This window comes from Mobula birostris, chromosome 1, assembly GCF_030028105.1.
Source record: "Mobula birostris isolate sMobBir1 chromosome 1, sMobBir1.hap1, whole genome shotgun sequence".
In the NCBI taxonomy this organism is placed as follows: Eukaryota; Metazoa; Chordata; class Chondrichthyes; order Myliobatiformes; family Myliobatidae; genus Mobula; species Mobula birostris.
In genome coordinates this window covers 58,181,890-58,201,837 of record NC_092370.1, presented here as the reverse complement: position 1 = coordinate 58,201,837, position 19,948 = coordinate 58,181,890, and the positions used below count along the sequence as shown (strand labels likewise).

General features: G+C 39.5%; 1 protein-coding gene across 8 annotated transcripts in view; it reads left to right on the top strand.

Annotated features, from left to right (window-relative positions):
• Positions 1-19,948, top strand: part of trappc9 (trafficking protein particle complex subunit 9) — a 711,836-nt gene that overhangs the window by 677,270 nt on the left and 14,618 nt on the right. For 7 of the 8 annotated variants that reach the window (XM_072255618.1, XM_072255596.1, XM_072255577.1 and 4 more), the window contains one exon: positions 14,915-15,138. In XM_072255618.1, coding sequence (XP_072111719.1) covers positions 14,915-15,138 — 224 coding nt within the window. Of the gene's footprint in view, positions 1-2,972; positions 3,035-14,914; positions 15,139-19,948 lie in introns of those variants that run through there. The other variant, XM_072255653.1, reaches the window with a different exon arrangement.

Here is a 19,948-nt window from a genome sequence, read left to right as displayed (position 1 = left end):
GAAATGTATGGCAGAAATGTAGCAAATGTTCAGGGGATATTTGCGTGGCATTCTGCATAGGTATACTACAATGAGACAGGGAAAGGATGGTAGGGTACAGGAACCGTGGTGTACAAAGGCTATTGTAAATCTAGTCAAGAAGAATAGAAGAGCTTATGAAAGGTTCAAAAAACTAGGTAATGATAGAGATCTAGAAGATTATAAGGCTAGCAGGAAGAAGCTTAAGAATGAAATTAGGAGAGCCAGAAGGGGCCATGAGAAGGCCTTGGAGAGCAGGATGAAGGAAAACCCCCAAGGCATTCTACAAGTATGTGAAGAGCAAGAGGATAAGACATTAGCGAATAGGACCAATCAAGTGTGACAGTGGAAAAGTGTGTATGGATCAGGAGGAAGTAGTGGAGGTATTTAATGAGTACTTTGCTTCAGTATTCACTACGGAAAAGGACCTTGGCGATTGTAGGGATCACTTAGAGTGGACTGAAAAGCTTAAGAATATAGAGGTTAAGAAAGAGGATGTGCTGGAGCTTTTGGGAAGCATCAAGGTCGATAAGTCACTGGGACCCGACGAGATCAGAATCAGATTTATTATCACCAGCGTGTGACGTGAAATTTGTTAACTTAGCAGCAGCAGTTCAATGCAATACATCATCTATCATAGAAAAAAAAATAAAATAAAAATAATAATGATAAATAAACAAGTAAATCAATTACAGTATACATACATTGAATAGATTAAAAAATGCAAAAACAGAAATACTGTATATTAAAAAATGCGATGTAGTATCTCTGAGATAGCAGAGATATTTAATGAATACTTTGTTTCAGTATTCACTACGGAAAAGGATCTTAGCAATTGTAGGGATGACTTACAGCAGATTGAAAAGATTGAGCATATAGACATTAAGAAAGAGGATGTGCTGGAGGTTTTGGAAAACATCAAGTTGGATAGGTCTCCAGGACCGTGGGAGGCAAGGAAGGAGATTGCTGAGCCTCTAGTAAACACAAAATAATCTGCAGATGCTGGGGTCAAAGCAACACTCACAACATGCTGGAGAAACTCAGCAGGTCGGGCAGCATCCGTGGAAAAGTTCAGTCAACGTTTCGGGCCTGAACCCTTCGTCCTGACGAAGGGTTCCAGCTCAAAACGTCGACCGATCTTTTCCACGGCTGCTGCCCGACCTGCTGAGCCTCCAGTGATTGCTGAGCCTCTTTGCATCATCAATGCGGATGGGAGAAGTTCTGGAGAATTGGAGGGTTGCAGATGTTGTTCCCTTATTCAAGAAAGGGAGTAGAGATAACCCAGGAAATTATAGACCAGTGAGTCTTACTTCAGTGGTTGGTCAATTGATGGAAAAGATCCTGAGAGGCAGGATTTATGAACATTTGGAGAGGTATAGTATGATTAGGAATAGCTAGCATGGCTTTGTCAAAGGCAGGTCGTGCCTTACGGGCCTGATTGAATTTTTTGAGGATGTGACTAAGCACATTGATGAAGGTAGAGCAGTAGGTGTAGTGTGTATAGATTTCAGCAAGGCATTTGATAAGGTACCCCATGCAAAACTTATTGAGAAAGTAAGGAGGCATGGGATCCAAGGGGACCTTGCTTTGTGGATCCAGAATTGGCTTGCTCACAGAAGACAAAGTGTGGATATAGATGGGTCATATTCTGCATGGAGGTCGGTGACCAGTGGTGTGCCTCAGGGATCTGTTCTGGGACCCCTTCTCTTTGTGATTTTTATAAATGACTTGGATGAGGAAGTGGAGGGATGGGTTAGTAAATTTACTGATGACACAAAGATTGGAGGTGTTGTGAATTGTGTAGAGAGCTGTCAGAGTTTACAGCAGGACATTGATAGAATGCAAAACTTGGCTGAGAAGTGGCAGATGGAGTTCAACCCAGATAAGTGTGAGGTGGTTCATTTTGGTAGGTCAAATATGATGGCAGAATATAGTATTAATGGTAAGACCCTTGGTGGTGTGGAGGATCAGAGGGATCTTGGGGTCCGAGTAAATAGGACACTCAAATCTGCTGTGCAGGTTGACTCTGTGGTTAAGAAAGCATACGGTGCATTGGCCTTCATCAATTGTGGGACTGATTTTAGGAGCAGAGAGGTAATGTTGCAGCTATATAGGACCCTGGTCAGACCCCACTTGGAGTACTGTGCTCAGTTCTGGTCACTTCACTAAAGGAAGGATGTGGAAACCATAGAAAGGATGCAAAGAGGATTTACAAGGATGTTTCCCGGATTGGGGAGCATGCCTTTGGAGAACAGGTTGAGTGAACTTGGCCTTTTTTCCTTTGAGTGACGGAGGATGAGAGGTGACCTATTAGAGGTGTATAAGATGATGAGAGGCATTAATCATGTAGATAGAGGCTTCTTCCCAGGGCTGAAATGGCTAACATGAGAGGGCACAGTTTTAAGGTGCTTGGAAGTAAGTACAGAAGAGATGTCAGGGGTAAATTTTTTACACAGAGAGTGGTGAGTGCATGGAATGGACTGCTGGTGATGGTGGTGGAGGAGGATACAATAGGGTCTTTTAAGAGACTCCTGGATAGGTGCATGGCGCTTAGAAAAATAGAGGGCTATGAGTAACCCTAGGTAATTTTTACGTATGTACATATTTGGCACAGCATTGTGGGCCGAAGGGCCTGTATTGTGCTGTAGGCTTTCTATGTTTCTGTCTTTCATTTACAGATTGTAGGCTATTGATCAACATCACAGTGAAGCAGATTGCCTTCATTCATGTGTCCTTCTGTGCCATAGAATTAGTCTCTCTCATGTTGATCATAACATTATAAATTAAATATGCAAAGCATTGCATCTTACAATTGTAAAAATGTAAAAAACTGCCTCATTATAAAGCAAAGGGAAATTCTCACCATCATTTCCCCTACATGTACTTCCTTTTATGGTTCCAGAACACATCCTACACAACAGGAAAGCTTATCAATGCTTCTACTTTCTGAACAGGCTGAAGAGAGTTGGACTTTGCACATCTATAATCATGGGCTTCTGCAGATGCACAGTAGAAAACATCCTAACGTGCTTCATCATTGCATGGTATGGAAACTGCACTGAGGTGGACAGGAAGACTCTACAACAGTTGTCAAAATTTCTCAATTCATCACTGGCACAGCCTACCTGCCATCAAGGACCTATATACAGAAAGTGGCAACATAATGGATGATCCCACCCACCCTTCTCATGGACTGTTTGTCCCACTACCATCAGTGGGGAGGCTAAGTAGCATTTCACACCAGCACCACTAGATTCAAAAACAGTTACTTTCATCTAGCAGTTAGGCTGATTAGCACCTCCACCCACTAATTCACTCCTCACTCTCCACCACGACTACATCATCATTTCCTGCCTGAGTCACCTTACGTACTGACATTCCCATGCCTTGGTTACTTTATGGACATGCAGTCAATCTATGTATATAAGCTAACTTATGAACTTGTATTTATTGTGATTTTTATTGTGTTCTTTTTGTGCTGCATTGGATCCTATAAAGATAGGTGGAGGGGTAGATAGTGTTGAGGAAGCAGAGAGTTTGTTGAAGAACTTGGACAGGTAAGGAGAATGAGCAAAGAAGTGCCAGATTGCATACAGTGTTGAGAAGTTTATGGTCATGCACCTTTTAAAAGGAATGAAGGCATAAACTATTTTCTTAGCGGGAAGCAAATTGAGAAAACAGAGCTGCAAAGAAACTTGGGAATCAAGGTAAAGGATTCCCTAAAGGTTAACATTCAGGTAAAGTATCTTAAGTGATTTTGTATGTTTGCTTGTAATTATTTAATTTGTAACCGTTTTTGAATGTTTCTAATTGTCATATCCAGAAGCTTCACGAAGGTGTGACTAGGCTGCCTAGCAAGGATTTTTCTCAGTGATTTTGTGGGTGGTTTGATTCTGGTCTCACTATTGTGACCTGTTTACATTGTGCAAGGCCCTGACTTCACAGTCACAAATTCAGCCTTGAGTGACATGTCTTGGGGCTCTCCGCTCTGCAAAATCCATGACTATAACTGCTCATGTTGATTTGGTTCCAAATGCTGAATATACTTTAAAATGCTCATTAAGATTTTACAGGAGAAATCTCATTTTATGATTCTGTTTGCAGATTCTGATGTTATGCAGTGACAGGAAGTAGGACTGTGGAGTTTTCCGACTTAGAGAAAAGAAGGCAAAGAAAGCCCAATGCTGATTTTTATCTAGATATATTTGTTGAATTTCTTCAATATAGAAATTGTGGACTTCCAGTTGAGATATTTTTTTTATAAAAGTAGTAGTTAGTGCTTGGTGAACCAGGAAGGGAATCAATGTTTGGAAGTTTCTTTATACATTTTAATAAGAAAACTAACTTGCAGGTGCAGCTGTGCTGAGTTAGAGGCTGACTATTTGTCAAATAAGGACACCAAATAAATGTCTTGTTTACTTAAAGCAGGTGTCTCCTTGATCTGAATTTCTGAATAAAAAAAAGCATGGCGCAGATGATAATTATTTTAAAAATCTCTCTCTGCCTCTTCTATTTGATTAAGTATGTTTGTTTCAAATTCAGTTTTCAGATTTCCTTTTGAACTACAATTGGATATGGAAACAAAGAGTGTATCTTGAGGAAATTGCAGACCTATTTATTGACATCTGTCAGGAAAATATCCCTCATATTTTTCTAAATTGCTGAGATGTAATATTCTGACCTGAAATGAAGTCCTTAATGTCTTTTTATTAATTCTAGTTCATTGAATATCTATCCTGAATAGTTTGTCTATGGTTTTCATACTGTTTACACAAGAAGTACACTGCAGCACAGTAGCACATCTGTTTAACAATTAGTCAAATAAAAATCAAAGCTGTTCACAGGAAAAGGTGACGATCAGGCAGTAGCTTTAGACAGTCATCAGAAGTGTTGTGAATCAAAGGGATTAATGCACCTATAATTTACCTTGAATTTAACCCAAATACCAGAATTTGCCATCATCTCACTCCATTTTATTTTTGTAGAAATTCACAAAGATTTAATTTCTTTAAAACCTATCAGCATCTTTGGTATTTTTTAACAAGTAGTCACTCAGAATAGAAGGTGAGGAGGCAGACAGAAAATAATTTTAAATATTTTAATGGGAATACAAGTGTAATATCCAAGAACTTGAGATGCCAAGGTGAGGGCTACAGTCTGAAGTGCAGGTTGCCATTAAATCTGAAGGGAGGAGCAAAATCATCAAGTAGTTCTTAAACGATAGCAAATTTTATCCAGAGATTTGATCCACTGTCTGTTTTAATTTTACATTTTCAAAATAAGGAACTTTTGAAACACTTAGCAGGGTACACACTTTACATAATACTGATTAAAAGTTTTTTTCAGTAAATGTACAATGTACCTTTTTAATAATTTGAAATGAAATTCACAAACAAAATTTGTAATCCTATCGTTGATCTATCCAAATGCCTTGCTTTTTTTCACTGCCCACCCATTTTAGACCCATTCAAGAGTAACGTGCTACATCATGTGACTAGACAGGGCTACCTATAGCCTGAATGTTCGTTTTGAATTTTGAGTTCCTTCATGTAATTGATCTCCAAAATAATTTTGTATGTTCTGACAGGTACTTGTGCATTCTGCTATGGCTCCTAATCTATCAATGCCTTAGTTCTGGATGTTCCCCTTTGTGTTTGGAGCCCTGCAGTTCATTTCCTTTCTTTCTCAATATCCAACTCCTTGCAGATCACAATGATCTAGGATCTATGCATTCCTCAGATATGGATGTGCTGTACATCTCTGAATTTCTTTGTACCTGAATGGTGCAGATGTCATCAGACATCTAGGCACTTTCCAGAATTTCCTCCCCAGATTTTAGCTTCCCTTAAGACAAATCTTAAAATCGCCAATAACAATGGAATATGCTACAAAAATGATTTCTTTGATTATGAGATGTGAATAGAAATAGGAAGGTTAATATAGATTGTCATTTTCTAATAGTCCCTAAATTGAATGGTTAAAAATCAACCATATTGGTGAGTTTGGATGTAAATATAGACTAGACCATGTAAGGGCATTAGTGCATCACATGGGTTTTTTAAAACAAGTTGGTTATTTCATGATTGCCTTTACTGATATCACCCTTTTATTCCCAATATAATTTATTTGAACACATTTCCAAGGCAATACTGTAATTGAAAATCAGAGTATATATTTTCTAGTTTCAATGAAGAAATATGATATACAGTATGTGTTAAAAAGAAAACATTCTGATAGACAACTGCAATTTTCTTTTAATCACAAAGGGTCAAAATAATATTGGCACAACTGTTAATCAAAGTTCAAAGTGAAATATATTATCAGAGTACATACATGTACAACTCTGAAATTCTTTTTCTGTGGGCACATTTAGCAAATCTATAGAGCACTAACTGTAAACAAGATCAATGAACAACGAACTCTGCAAATGCAAATATAAATAAATAGCAATAAGTAATAAGAGCATGAAATAACAAGATAAAAAGCCGTTAAAGTGAGACCATCTGTTGTGGGAACAGCAAAAATGGAATGAGTGTAATTATCCCTATTTATTCAAGAGCCTCATGGCCGAGGGGTTGTAACTGTTCTTGAATCTGGTGGTGCAAGTCCTGAGGCACCCGCACCATCCACCTGATGGCAGCAGTGAGAAAAGAGCATGGCCTGGGTGGTGAGGACCTTTGATGATGGATGCTGCTTTTCTACGGCAACGTTTCATGCAGATGTGCTTCTTTGTTGGGAGGTTTTTACCTGTGATATACTGAGCCAAATCCACTATCTTCTGTCAGCTTTTCTGTTCAAAAACATTGGTGTTCCCATACCAGGACATAATGCAACCAGTCAGTACACTTTCCACCACATCTATAGAAGTTTGTCAAGGTTTTTTTATGACATGCTGAATATCCGCAAAGGAAGTAAAGGCACTGTTGTGATTTCTTTGCAATTATATATATACGATGGGTCTAGGACGGGTCCTCTGAGATAGTGACACCCAGGAATTAAAGTTCCTGACCTTCTCCACCTCTGATCCTCCAATGAGTTCTGGCTCATGGACCTCTGGTTTCCCTCTCCTGATGTCTACAAGCAGTTCCTTGGTCTTGATGATATTGAGTGAGAGGGTGTTGTTATTACACCACTCAGCCAATTTTCAATCTCTCTTCTGTATGCTGAATCGTCACCACCTTTAATACTGCCTATGACGGTGGTGTCATCAGCAAACTTGTATGTGGTGTTGGAGCTGTATCTAGCTACGTTAATCTCTTACACTAATGTAGTGATATCATAAGATTAACAAATAAAAATCCTGAATTAAATAAAATAGCCCATAATATTAATGGTTGCCTATATAATTAGTTAAGGGATGGCAATGTTTCATATTCCTGTTAATAGTTTTGTTTCATAGTTTATGCCATTGTTTTACCGTGATCTTTGCATTGTTGCCTTGTAATTATCTCCTGGTGTTTCTTTCTCCTCAAATATTGGGTTTGGATGGGCACTATTGAATATGATATTAATTTTAACATAGATAGTAATTTTAAATCATTGAGGAAAAGCATCAAAAATGTTCATATTAATGATCCATTCAAATACCTCAATGTATTCAAAAATATATTCAAAATGATTAAGCTGCCTTGACTAAAAATATTACAGCATCCTTTGCAGATGAACTGCCTTAAAGCTAAACTTTGCTTAAACTCTGTGCTTATTTTCATTCCTACTGGAAACATTATCCTCTTGGACATTAAAGCTGCAGACCAGTTTTGCTTTCATAGGCAAAACATTGATTAGAAGAGCTTACGGTGTCAGGAACAAGCTACCATTATTAATAAAAGAGTTTATTTATAACTTTGAGTTTCTAACAAGTTGATGGTTAATAGTGCATTTATGGCAACTGTGGAAATTTTGATTAAACAGCACAGTATTTTGAAGCAGTCTCTTCTAACTGAGTACTGTAAAACATGGATTGTGCTAAACTGCTCCATATGCAGTAGGGATTCATTGCTACTTTTACTTGATCTTGGTAACTTTTTATTGAGTATTTATGAAATGGCCTTGTATTCTACCACTAAAGTAAAGGAATACAGTGTATGAAAGGAAAATATTGCAGATGATGGAAATATTGCGCTGATTGCCAGATCTGCTGACTCTAGGCCAATTAGATTCATTACTGGTTACCTGATCAGCTGAGTCTTTCCAGCATTTTCTATTTTATTGAAAGTATGTTATCAATCCAGAAGTGTAACCTGCAATATTTTGCCTCTAATCATGAATTTATTATGTAAATTGATAACAGTGGATTGAAGTTAGCTGGACACATTGGCGTTAGTACATTTTGGCCAACTAAACAGCTGCCCAAATTAGCTGAAGTTTCATGGAAATAGTTTAAAAAAAAAGAATTTTAAAAAGACAAGGTGCCATTTAACTAAGTAACAAATTATGCATTTAAATAAAATACAGAACAAATGAGACACCCTCTACCCAGCATCTTTTTAGCAAGTTTGCAGTTGCCGGAGAACAAGATTGAGGACAGGATGATTGTATCAGAGGGAAATGAGGAATTGCTGCATTCTGTGTTTCATAAAGACAGCTCACTCTAGACACTCCCAATCTGTCAGTAAGATATAAAGGCTTCTCGATACACGGGATGGATTGAACTGCTAAATTGGAGAATGCAAAAGGTGGGAAAGTGTGTTTCATAATAAACTCCCTGTGGTGCTCCGATGTGGCAGTTTTGTTGTACTTTGGTTTCCCTGACCTGGAACATCTAACGATTAAGTACCAACTCCCCTACTTACCATGAGAGTTCTCCTCTGTGATTCTGACCACAGTCTACATACCACCAACGAATGACTATAATCGAACACTTGAAATACTACATTCCACGTGCTACATGGAGATGGAGTTGCTACATCACCATACAAGAAAAAGTCCACCCCGTGCATTTCAAATGATAGTCAGGGACTTCAATCAGGCTTGTTTGAAGAAATCTCTGCCCAATTACCATCAGCATATAACCCTAGCACCAGAGGTCTTAACACATTAAACCACTGCTATACTATGATATGTGGTGCATGGCCAAGCGGTTAGGGCGTTGGAAGGTCATGGGTTCGAGCCTCGGCCGAGGCAGCGTGTGTGTCCTTGAGCAAGGCACTTAACCACACAATGCTCCAGTCTACCCAGCTGAGAATGGGTACCAGCAAAAACGCTGGGGGTTAACCTCACGATAGTCTGGTGTCCTATCCGGGGGGGGGGGGGCGGTCTTGTACTCTCAGTCGCTTCAATCTTTAAATCTTTAAAATACTATGCCTACTGTTCCATGCCCAGACTGCATTTTGGGAAATCTTATCTCTTATCTGTCCTAACTGCATACAGATAGAAGCAAAAACACAAAATTCAAAAGAAATGACAACTAAGAGACCTTTGTGGCCGGCAGAGAAGCGGCTACGAGATTGCTTTGAGTTGGTGGACTGGGCTGGGTTCAAGTACTCATCAGAGGATCTGAACGAATACAACACGATTGTCACAGACTTTATAAAAGCAGTCATAGATGAGTGTGTCCCCAGGAAACCATTCAGAGTCTTTCCCAACCAGAAGCCCTGGATGAACCATGAGATCCACAATATGCTGACGGCCAGTTCAGTGACATTCAGGTCTGGCAGCAACTGAGATATAAGCAGTCCAGGTACAATCTCTGGAAAGCCATCTCATGGGTGAAGTGGTAATTCTGGAATGAACTTGATTAACTGAAAGATGCTCAACAGCTGTGGCATAGTGAAATCACGCAACATAGGTGGCAACAGGGCTTTACTTCCAGATGAGCTCAATGCCTTCTGTGCTCACTTTGACTGTCAAAGTATGGAGGAACCCTCATGAGTCCCACAGCTCTCAATGACCCGGTGATTTTAGTCTCAGGCTGATGTGAGAGCATCCTTCAGGAGAGTGAACCCACGGAAAGCATCCAGCCTGTGCTAGAATGTTCACTGATACCTTTAACCTCTTGCTTCGCAATCTGAGGTACCCACCTACTTTAGATTATGAAGACACGTAGTCCTCTTTTATTGTCATTTAGTAATGCATGCTTCAAGCAGGCTTAAGTCATACCATGCCTAAGAAGAGCATGGTAACCTCCCTCAATGACTATCATCCAGTAGCATTTGCATCTACTGTGATGAAGTATTTTGAGAGGTTGATGATTAAACATATCAACTCCTGCCTGAGAAATAATCTGGATTGTTAAAATTCATTTACAGGATGTGAGTGTCACCAGCTAAGCCAGCATTTATTGCCCATTCCTAGTTGCCCTTGAGAAGGTATTGAGCTGCCTTCTTGAACCACCACAGTCCCTGAGGTGTAGGTACACCCACAGTGCTGTTAGGGAGGGAATTACATGATTTTGACCCCATGACAGTGAAGAAATGGTTATATGTTTCCAAGTCAGGACCATGAGTGACTTGGAGGGAGATTTCCAAGAGCTGGTGTTCCCAAGTATCTGCTGTTCTCTTCCTTCTAGATGGTAGTGGTTGTGGGTCTGGAAGGCGCTGCCTTAAGAACTTTGGTGTGTTGTTGCAGTGCATTATGTAGTTAGTACACACTGCTGCAACTGTTCGTTGATGATGGATGGACTGGTTGCTTGTGGAAGGGGTACTAATCAAGAGGGTTGCCTTATACTGGATGGTGTCAAGCTTCTTGAGCATTGATGGAGCTGCACTCATCCAGGCAAGTGGCGAATAATCCATTACACTCCTGACCTGAGCCTTGTAGATGGGTGGACAGGCTTTGGGGAGTCAGGAGGTGAGTTTCACACTGCAGGATTTCTAGTTGTTGACCTTCTTGATAGCCACGGTGTTTATATGGATAGACCAGTTCCATTTCCTGTCAATGCTAACCTCCAGGATGTTCATAGTAGGGGATTCAGTGATGGTGATGCCACTAAATATCAAAGAATGATGGTTAGATCCTCTCTTGTTGGAGATGGTCATTGCCTAGCATTTGCATGGCTCAAATATTACTTGCCACTTGTCAGCCCAAGCCTAGATATTGTTCAGCTCCTGCTGCATTTGGGTATGAACTGCTTCAGTATCTGAGGAGTCACAAATGGTGTAGAACATTGTACAGTCATCTGCAAACATCCTCACTTCTGACCTTATGATGGAAAGAAGGTCATTGATGAAGCAGTTGAAGATGGTTGTTCCTAGGACACTTTCCTGAGGAACTCCTACAGTGATGTCCTGAGGATGAGGTGATCAACCCCCAACCACCACAACCATCTTCCTTTGTGTCCAACCAAATTCCCATTGACTCCATTTTAGTTAGGGCACCTTGATGCCATACTCAGTCAAATGCTGCCTTGTTGTTGAGGGCTATCACTCTCACCTCAGCTCTGGTATTTAGATCCGCTCCAGTTTGCCTACCAGCACAACAGGTTCACAGCAGATGCCATTTCATTGGCTTTTCACTCAACCCTGGAATATCTGGACAGAAAGGTGCATATTTCTGATGCTCTTTATCAACTAAAGCACAGCATTCATCCCCGCAAAACTTCTAGACACTGGCCTCTATACCTCCTTGTACAATTAGATCCTCAATTTCCTCACTTGCAGATCCCAGTCAGTTCAGACTGGCAACAACATCTCCTCCACAATCTCCATCTGCATAGTCTACTTGCTTTACACTTATGACTATGAGGCTAAGCGCAGCTCCAATGTCATATTTAAGTTTGCTGTTGTTGGCCAAATGAAAGGTGACAAATCAGCGTATAAGATAGAGATTGAGAAGCTGGCTGAGTGGTGCCACAACAACAACTTCTCACGCAAGACCAAGGAGTTAATTATTGACTTCAGGAGGAGGAAGCCAGAGGTCCATGAGCCATTCATCATCGGAGGATCAGATGAAAGAAAGGTAGTGCCTCTACTTCCTTAGAAATTTGGCATGACATCTAAAACTTTGACAAACTTCTACAGATGCACAGTGGATAGTACATTGACTAGCTGCATCGCGGCCTGCTGTGGAACGACCAATGCTCTTGAACAGAAAATCTTACAAAAGGTAGTGGATATCGTCAGTCCATCATGGGTAAAACCATCCCCACCATTGAGCACATGTACAAGGAGCAATGTTGCAGGAAAGTAGCATCCATTATCTGGGACCACCACCACCACCCAGGTCATGATCTGTTCTTGTTGCTGCCATCAGGTTCTTGAACCAGAGGGGATAACTCCACTCACCCCATCACTAAACTATTCCCACAACCTATGGACACACTTTCAAGGGCTCTTTCTATCATGTTCTCAATATTTATTACTTATTTGTGTATTATTATTTTCTTTCTTTTGTTTTGCACAGCTTGTTGTCTTTTGCACATTGGTTGTTTGTCCATCCTCATGGTTGTGGTCTTACATTGATTCCATTATGGTTTTGGATTTACTGAGTATGCCCACAAAAAATAAATCTCAGCGTTATATCTGGTAACATACATAGACTTTGGACTTTGAAAATAAATTTACTTTGGTCTTTGAACTTTGAAATTAGAACACTACCTATACTACTGGTACTTGTCTATCATAGCCAAAGATTATAGGAAACCTGTGTGGGAGAGACATTAAAGTGGAAAAGGTGTTGCACGGGCGCAGTTCCACTCTTTTGACCTCAGAAGTCTGGGTCCAGTGGTATGAATAGATATCAGAACTGGGTTCTTCCCTAGGTGCTGTTGATGACCTTGACTCCTTTTGTGTCTTGTCACGCCCTTCGCTCTCCACTAAGCATTACAGAACATCCTTTATGGCCATTGGTTCTTACTGTAGATCTCATCCACTCTGTTCACCAGAGCTGACTTTGCATGCTAGGACAAGCATGTCCCCATCGCACTGGTATATGAGCCCTGCCAGGCTACCCTCAGCTGGTGTAGCAGTGTACAACCATCAGTGACAAAGATCACTGTATTTTGACCACAAACACATGCAGCTGATGCTTGGTGTAGCATCGGATGGCCACACAAGTGTCTGCGACTGATGCTAGTTAGAACCTGATCAGATAAGTCCATAAACAAAAGGAATCACATCAATTTTCTCGATTAGTTTTTGTTCTTTAAGAGTTGGCCAAATAAGCGTCTGTCCTTATTAACCAATGGCTCAATTAACTGGAATCCACTATATTTCGTTTTGCTTTCTTCTTTGGGGTTATCTCTACTGGAGGACATTTTGCCAGAGATAAAAATGTTTTAAAATTCAATTTAAAGTTTAATTATCATTCAACCATATATGAATATAGCAAAATGAAATCACATTCCTGCAGGACCAAGGTTTAGAGCATGTTGCCAGCAGCACACGGCACATATGTTTATGCTTTCAGAAAAACATACAATCACAAAGAAAATAAACCCAAATCCCTGAGTGTCCAGCTTGTTCTTCCACCGAGCGAGCCCTGAGAAGCAGCACCGATGGGAGGGGCTAGCCCGCAGCCCAGAATGTATTTCAGCAGGGCCACAAAGGCAAAGGCCTCTCACTGCCTCAGCATCTTCCTCCCCTCTCCACCCCCCCAGACCCTGCAGCCTAGACCTAGTCTTCAGCATCACCGAGGCAACAAGTCCAGGTGACAATATGACAATGGTTTCTCAATAAGTCCATCTCCATTGCTATTGAACAACTCGCTGATGGGATAATTTTGCAGTACTTTATGTTCTTGGTATCCAGCAGTGATTTGTGATCATAAAAAGATATACAAGATAAACAAATACACCTTTAATTGACCTGGAGTGACCACTATGTTTAACTGCGCTATCTCACCCAATGTAAAGATGAGTATTACAGCAGGGAAGAGCTGAGTTGCTTCTCTCAAACACTTGGTGCCTGTTACATAGTTGACATTGCTTCTGTCAGCTTACTTGATAAACTGTGTGAAATGTCAATTTTTAGTATATTATTTCAACTCAGCATATAGCCATATTGAGTCAATTGAAACTTACTTCCCACAGGGTGCACATCTGCAGGTAATTCAATTCTTTTTCTCCTAGCTTGATTCAGACCCAGGTGCTGGAGGTTCATCTGTACAATTTTGTTACCTACATCTGTAATTATGTAAGATTGCCATATTCATTTTCAGAATATTACTATTTCTTTCTAAATATTATGTGTTATTTGTTACTTTACTTATATCACCAGGTAACTTTAAACATGAGTATCTTGCAAATGTTGACTACAGGCTGTCTGAGGCATAAGATTTATTGAGGAAAGATTCTGTATTTTCTTCACAAACTACGTCAAGCATCAAGTCTGCTAACACATCACTTCTCCACGATAGTCCAGCCCAATCCATAACCTAAGCAGTGTCCTTTATGTTTTTTCCTCTAATTTATGATAAGCCATCTCTTTTAACCAACAAATTCTAATCATTTAGATTTACAACATTCTGGCAACATAATTCGATCATGAATAGTGATTAATCTGATGGGACTCATAGTAATTTTATTTTAGTTATATGGTTTCAGTTTGATTTTTTCAAGGCAAATGATCCATAAATTAGGAGTCAGTTTGTTGACAGAAGGACTGTAGGTGTGTTTATATATTCAGTTTATTTTCATTTAACACTAAATATTTACCCTGCAAAATGCATAGATCATTGGTGATTCACCCCATCTGTACAGGCAAATTAAGATTACCTTTGAGCTAAAACCATGTGGGAATGATTTGTGGGGTACATTCCTAGTTCGTGATGAGTTAATTGATATTACAAAAACAGTGACATTGTTTGGATATTTTGAGTGAGCTACGAGTTTTCCCCAGGGAATTAGTGACACTGCTTACAAAGTGTGCCTTCAAAATCAGGGCAAAAAGGGGCAGAGTTATGTAATAGAGACTAGTTGGGAAGTTATACATCTTGACCTTTCCTTTATTTCCCCCCACAGATGTACTGGTAGCTGGGAAACCCTGTGATTGTGACGTTGCAGTAGAATGCCAGGCTGGAGAGCCAACTTCTCTGGAAGTGAAGCTTACGAATCAGAGCAAGCGTACTGTTGGCCCTTTTGCCCTCACTGTCATCCCGTACCAGGACTATCAAAATGGTGTACACAACAATGATCTTGGGCATGCTGTTACTTCAATTGGATCCAATACATTCTACATTGATGCAGTAAGTAGGACACCTTATGTACTCTGTGCATAACACACAAAGTATTTTGAGTTCAACAACTGTGAAGTATATTCACATCACACAATATGATCAGTAAATTTTAATAATCATTCTAAAAACAAAATTTTAAAAATAATAATAGTTTTTTTTGTTTAAAACTTGTCTACAAAGTGTAGGCAAGGATTTTATCAGCAACCTAACCATTAGCAGATGTGAAATTTGGCCCACGTTCTTCCAGAATATTTATTAAAATGTACCATGTGCTTGATTTTCCTTTTCAAATGATGACAATAGGATTGAAGTTTGATTCACGGGAGTAGTGTTGAATTTCACACCTGAACTTTTCTGATCAAAAATACTAATTTAAAATAATTACTCTCCTACTCCAAATCATAACAGAATTTAACAGTGATAACTTGAAGATGTTGGAAAAGAAATCTTAAAATTAAGTAAAATTTAAAAAAATAATTTATAATCTTCATTTTGGACTGCTAGAATATTACAAACCACAGCATTAGAAAGATGAAATAAATTGATATGAAAAGGCAAGAACTAGTTAAGATAAAAATATTAACAAATCCTGAACCCTATTATAAAATAATCTCTTGATATGGGGGAATGATTTAAAATGGAACAAAGATGATTTATTATGAATAATAGCAGGGTTAAAAGTATTCAAAGTTCAAAATTTCAAAGTAAATTTATTATCAAAGTACATATATATCACCATATAAATCCCTGAAATTCATTTTCTTTTGGGCATTCATAGTAAATACAAGAAACAATTGAATCAATGAAAGACCGTACCCAACAGGACAAACAATCAATCAATCAATGTTCAAAAGACAACGTACTGTGCAACTACAAAAAAAAGGAAATAAATATAGATATCATGAGATGAAGTGTATTTGAAAGTGAGTTGTGGGAACAGTTCATTGATGGTCCGAGTGAAGTTTAGAGAAGTTATCCCCTCTGGTTTAAGATCCTGAAAATGGTGGTGTGTGTTGTGAGGCTCCTGTACCACTTTCCTGATGGCATCTCCGAGAAGAGAGCATGGCCTAGATGGAGTGGGTCCTTGATGATGGATGCTGCTTTCCTGTGATAGTGCTCCATGTGGATATGTTTACTGATGGGGGGGGGGGCTTTATCTGTGGTAGACTGGGCTGTATTCTTTACTTTTTGTAGGTTTTTCTTTTCAAGGGCATTGGTGTTTCCATACCAGGTTGTTCGAATCAGAATCAGGTTTATTATCACTGGCATGTGATGTGAAATTTGTGATGAAACCAGTCAATATACTCTCCAAAGCACATCTATAGAAGTTTGACATGACATGCCAGAACTTTGCAAGCTTCTAAGAAAGTAGAGGCTGGACCCAGGACAGATCCCCTGAAATTATAACACTGAGGAACTTAACGTTGCTGACTCTTGCACCTCTGATCCCCCGGCGAGATCTGGCTCTTGGAATTCCGGCTTCCTCCTCCTGAAGTCAATAATCAACTCTGTGGTCTTGCTGATGTTGAGTTTGAGGTTGTGGCACCACTCAGCCAGATTTTCAATCTCCCTCTTTGAATTGCCAACAACACTGTCATCAGCAAATTTAAAAATGGATTGGAGTTATGCTTAGCCTCACAGTCATAAGTGTAAAGAGAGTAGAGCAGGGATAGTCAGTGTGAAGAGATAGGAGTGGGTTTTTAATAACAGCAAAAGTTATGAGGAAATGTAACATACCAAAAAAGTATTAATATTTTTGATAGAGTGAGTAACAAGAACTTTTCAATACAGTATGTTAAATGGCTGCCTTCTAGTGTATTATTCTATTATCATCTAGTAATGTTTTTCAGTCGGTTATTTAGTTTAAAATCCTTTGCAGTCATAGAAAATCAAAATATTAAGTCATTGCAATTACAACATGGTAGGTTACCATTTGGCTTTTTATTTCTAAACTGGAAGCATGTTTTCGGGTTTTTTTGGCAGAAATTCTAGTCCCATGCCCTTTTCTAATATCCTTTTCAAATACTCATCCATATCATTTCTAGTGATATTTAGTTTCTTTCTCATCAAAAATTTGTTGGAAACATTTTAATAACATGCTCTTCATCAGCAGCCTCTTGTTCAAGTGGCTACATTCTTTCTAGCACGTAGATATGTGATTGGACATGGCATTAAAGGTATGGGGAGAAGGCAGGGAACTGGGGTTGAGGAGGGGAGGAAAAAAGATCAGCCACAATTGAATGGTGGAGCAGACTCGATGGGCCAGATGGCCTAATTCTGCTCCTATGTCTTATAGTCTTATCACACACAAAATGCTGGAGGGACTCAGTAGGCCAGCCAATATCTATGGAAAAAAGTACAGTTGACATTTCGAGCCGAAACATCAACTGTACTTTTTTCCAAAGATGCTGCATGGCTGCTGAGTTCTTCCAGCATCTTATGTGTGTTGCTCGAATTTCCAACATCTGCAGATTTTCCCTTGTTTATAGCGGAGGTTGCTGGGTGGCAGAGGTCAAAGGGACAGAAGGGCCTATTCCATGCTGTATCTCGATAAACAAATATTTTCACTGTATTATCTCAGTTTATCCACAAAACATGTAGCTTATCAGAATATATTTAAGTACTTTCTACTGCTGTTTTGTTGTTTGATCTGCCAGTTGTTTAAACCAGTTATTAACTAGTTGCATGCTGTTCATCCAACTGGAAGAATAAATTATCTACATATTGATTATAATTAATGTATTTAGGCAGTAACTTTGTAGTGCAAAAGAACTTTGGCATCTTTGTTAAGATAATCTGTTGGGATCACATAGAGTCATAGAACACTACAGCACAGAAATAGGCCCTCTGGCCTATCTGTTCTGTGCTGAATCATCAGTCTGCCTCGTCCCATTGACCTGCACCCGGACCATAGACCTCCATGCCCCTCTCATCCATATACTCATCTAAATTTATCTTAAATGTTGAAATCAAACCTGCATCCACCATTTGCGCTGACAACTCATTCCACACTCTCACCACCCTCTGAGTGAAGAAGGCCCCCTTATGTTCCCCTTTTCTCCTTTCACACTAAACCATGACCTCTAATTGTAATCCCAGCCAACCTCAATGGAAAAAGCCTGCTTGCATTTACCCTATCTATACCCCTCATAATTTTGTATACCTCTATCAAATCTTCCCTCATCATGCTCCAGGGAATAGAGTCTCAACGTATTCAACCTTTCCCTACTCAGGTCCTTGTAAATTTTATCTGCATGCTGTCAATCTTATTTATGTCTTTCCTGTAGGTAGGGGCTAAAACTGTACACAATACTCCAAAATAAGCCTCAATTTCTACATAACATCCTAACTCCTGTACTCAATACATTCATTTTTGATGGCCAATGTGCAAAAAGCTTTCTTTATGACGTTATTTTCCTATGATGCCACTTTTAAGGAATTACAGATCTGTATTCCCAGATGCTTCTCTTCTATCAACTCCTCAATGCCCTACTGCTCAGCATGTAACACCTACCCTATTTGCCCTCCCAAAGTGCAACATCTCACATTATCTGCATTAAATTCTATCTGCCATTTTTCAGCTCATTTTTCCAGCTGATTGAGATCCCACTGCAATTTTTGATAATCTTCCTTGCTGTCCACTACATCCCCAATCCTGGTGTAATCTGCACATTTGCTGATCTAGTTCACCACTATTAGACATACTGTGGATATGGATGATAAATAGCAAACCCAGCACCAATCCCTGTGGCAGACCACTCGTCACAGGCCACCAGTCAAAGAGACAACCATCTACTACCACTCTCTGGCTCCTTCCTTGAAGCCAATATCTAATTCCATTTATTACTTCATCTTGAATGCCAAGTGACTGAACCTTCTTGACCAACCTCCCATGTCGAACCTCATCAAAGGTTTTGCTAAAGTCCATATAGGCATCATTAACTGCCTTGCCTTCATCAACTTTCCTGATAACTTTCTCAAAAAAACTCTGAGATTGGTTAGATACGACTTATTAAGCACAAAGCCATGTTGACTATTTCTTATCAATCCCTGTCTGTCCAAATTCTCATAAATCTAGTACCTTAAAGTACCTTCAAATAACTTTCCCACTATAACTGTCAGGCTCACTAGCATATAATTTCCTGGCTTAGTCTTAGAACCTTTCTTAAACAACTGAACAACATGAGATATCCTCCATTTCTTCGGCATCTCACCCATGGTTAAGTCTGTTTTAAACATCTCTGTTAGGGCCTCTGCAATCCTGGATTCACCTTCCACAGGGTCTGAGGGAACACATAGTCAGGCCCTGGGGATTTATCCAACCTAATTTGCCTCAAGGCAGCGAACACTTCCTCCTCTGTAATCTGTGTAGGGTCCATGACTTCACTGCTGCATTTCTTCACATCTATAGACTCGGTGTCTGCCTCTCAAGTAAATGCAAATGGAAATAATTCATTTAAAATCTTCCCCGTCTCTTTTGGATCCGTGCATAGCATATCACTCTGATCTTCCAGATCACCAGTTTTGTCCCTTTGCTTTTATACAATTCTCATACCAAAGATTGGCCTTTCTCCTATTTAGAATCTCAACCTGAGGACCAGACCTATCCTTTTCCATAATAACCTGGAGACTAATGTCGTTATGAAAGTGTTCCCCTACAAAAACTTTTGTAATCTACCTAAACTCATTCCCAAATAGGAAATCTAGTATCACACTCTCTCTAGTTGTTACTTCTATGATTATCTTTCCAAAACACATTTCTTAAAACATTGCACCTTTAACCTATAACCCATGTCCTCTAATCATAGTTGCACCTAAC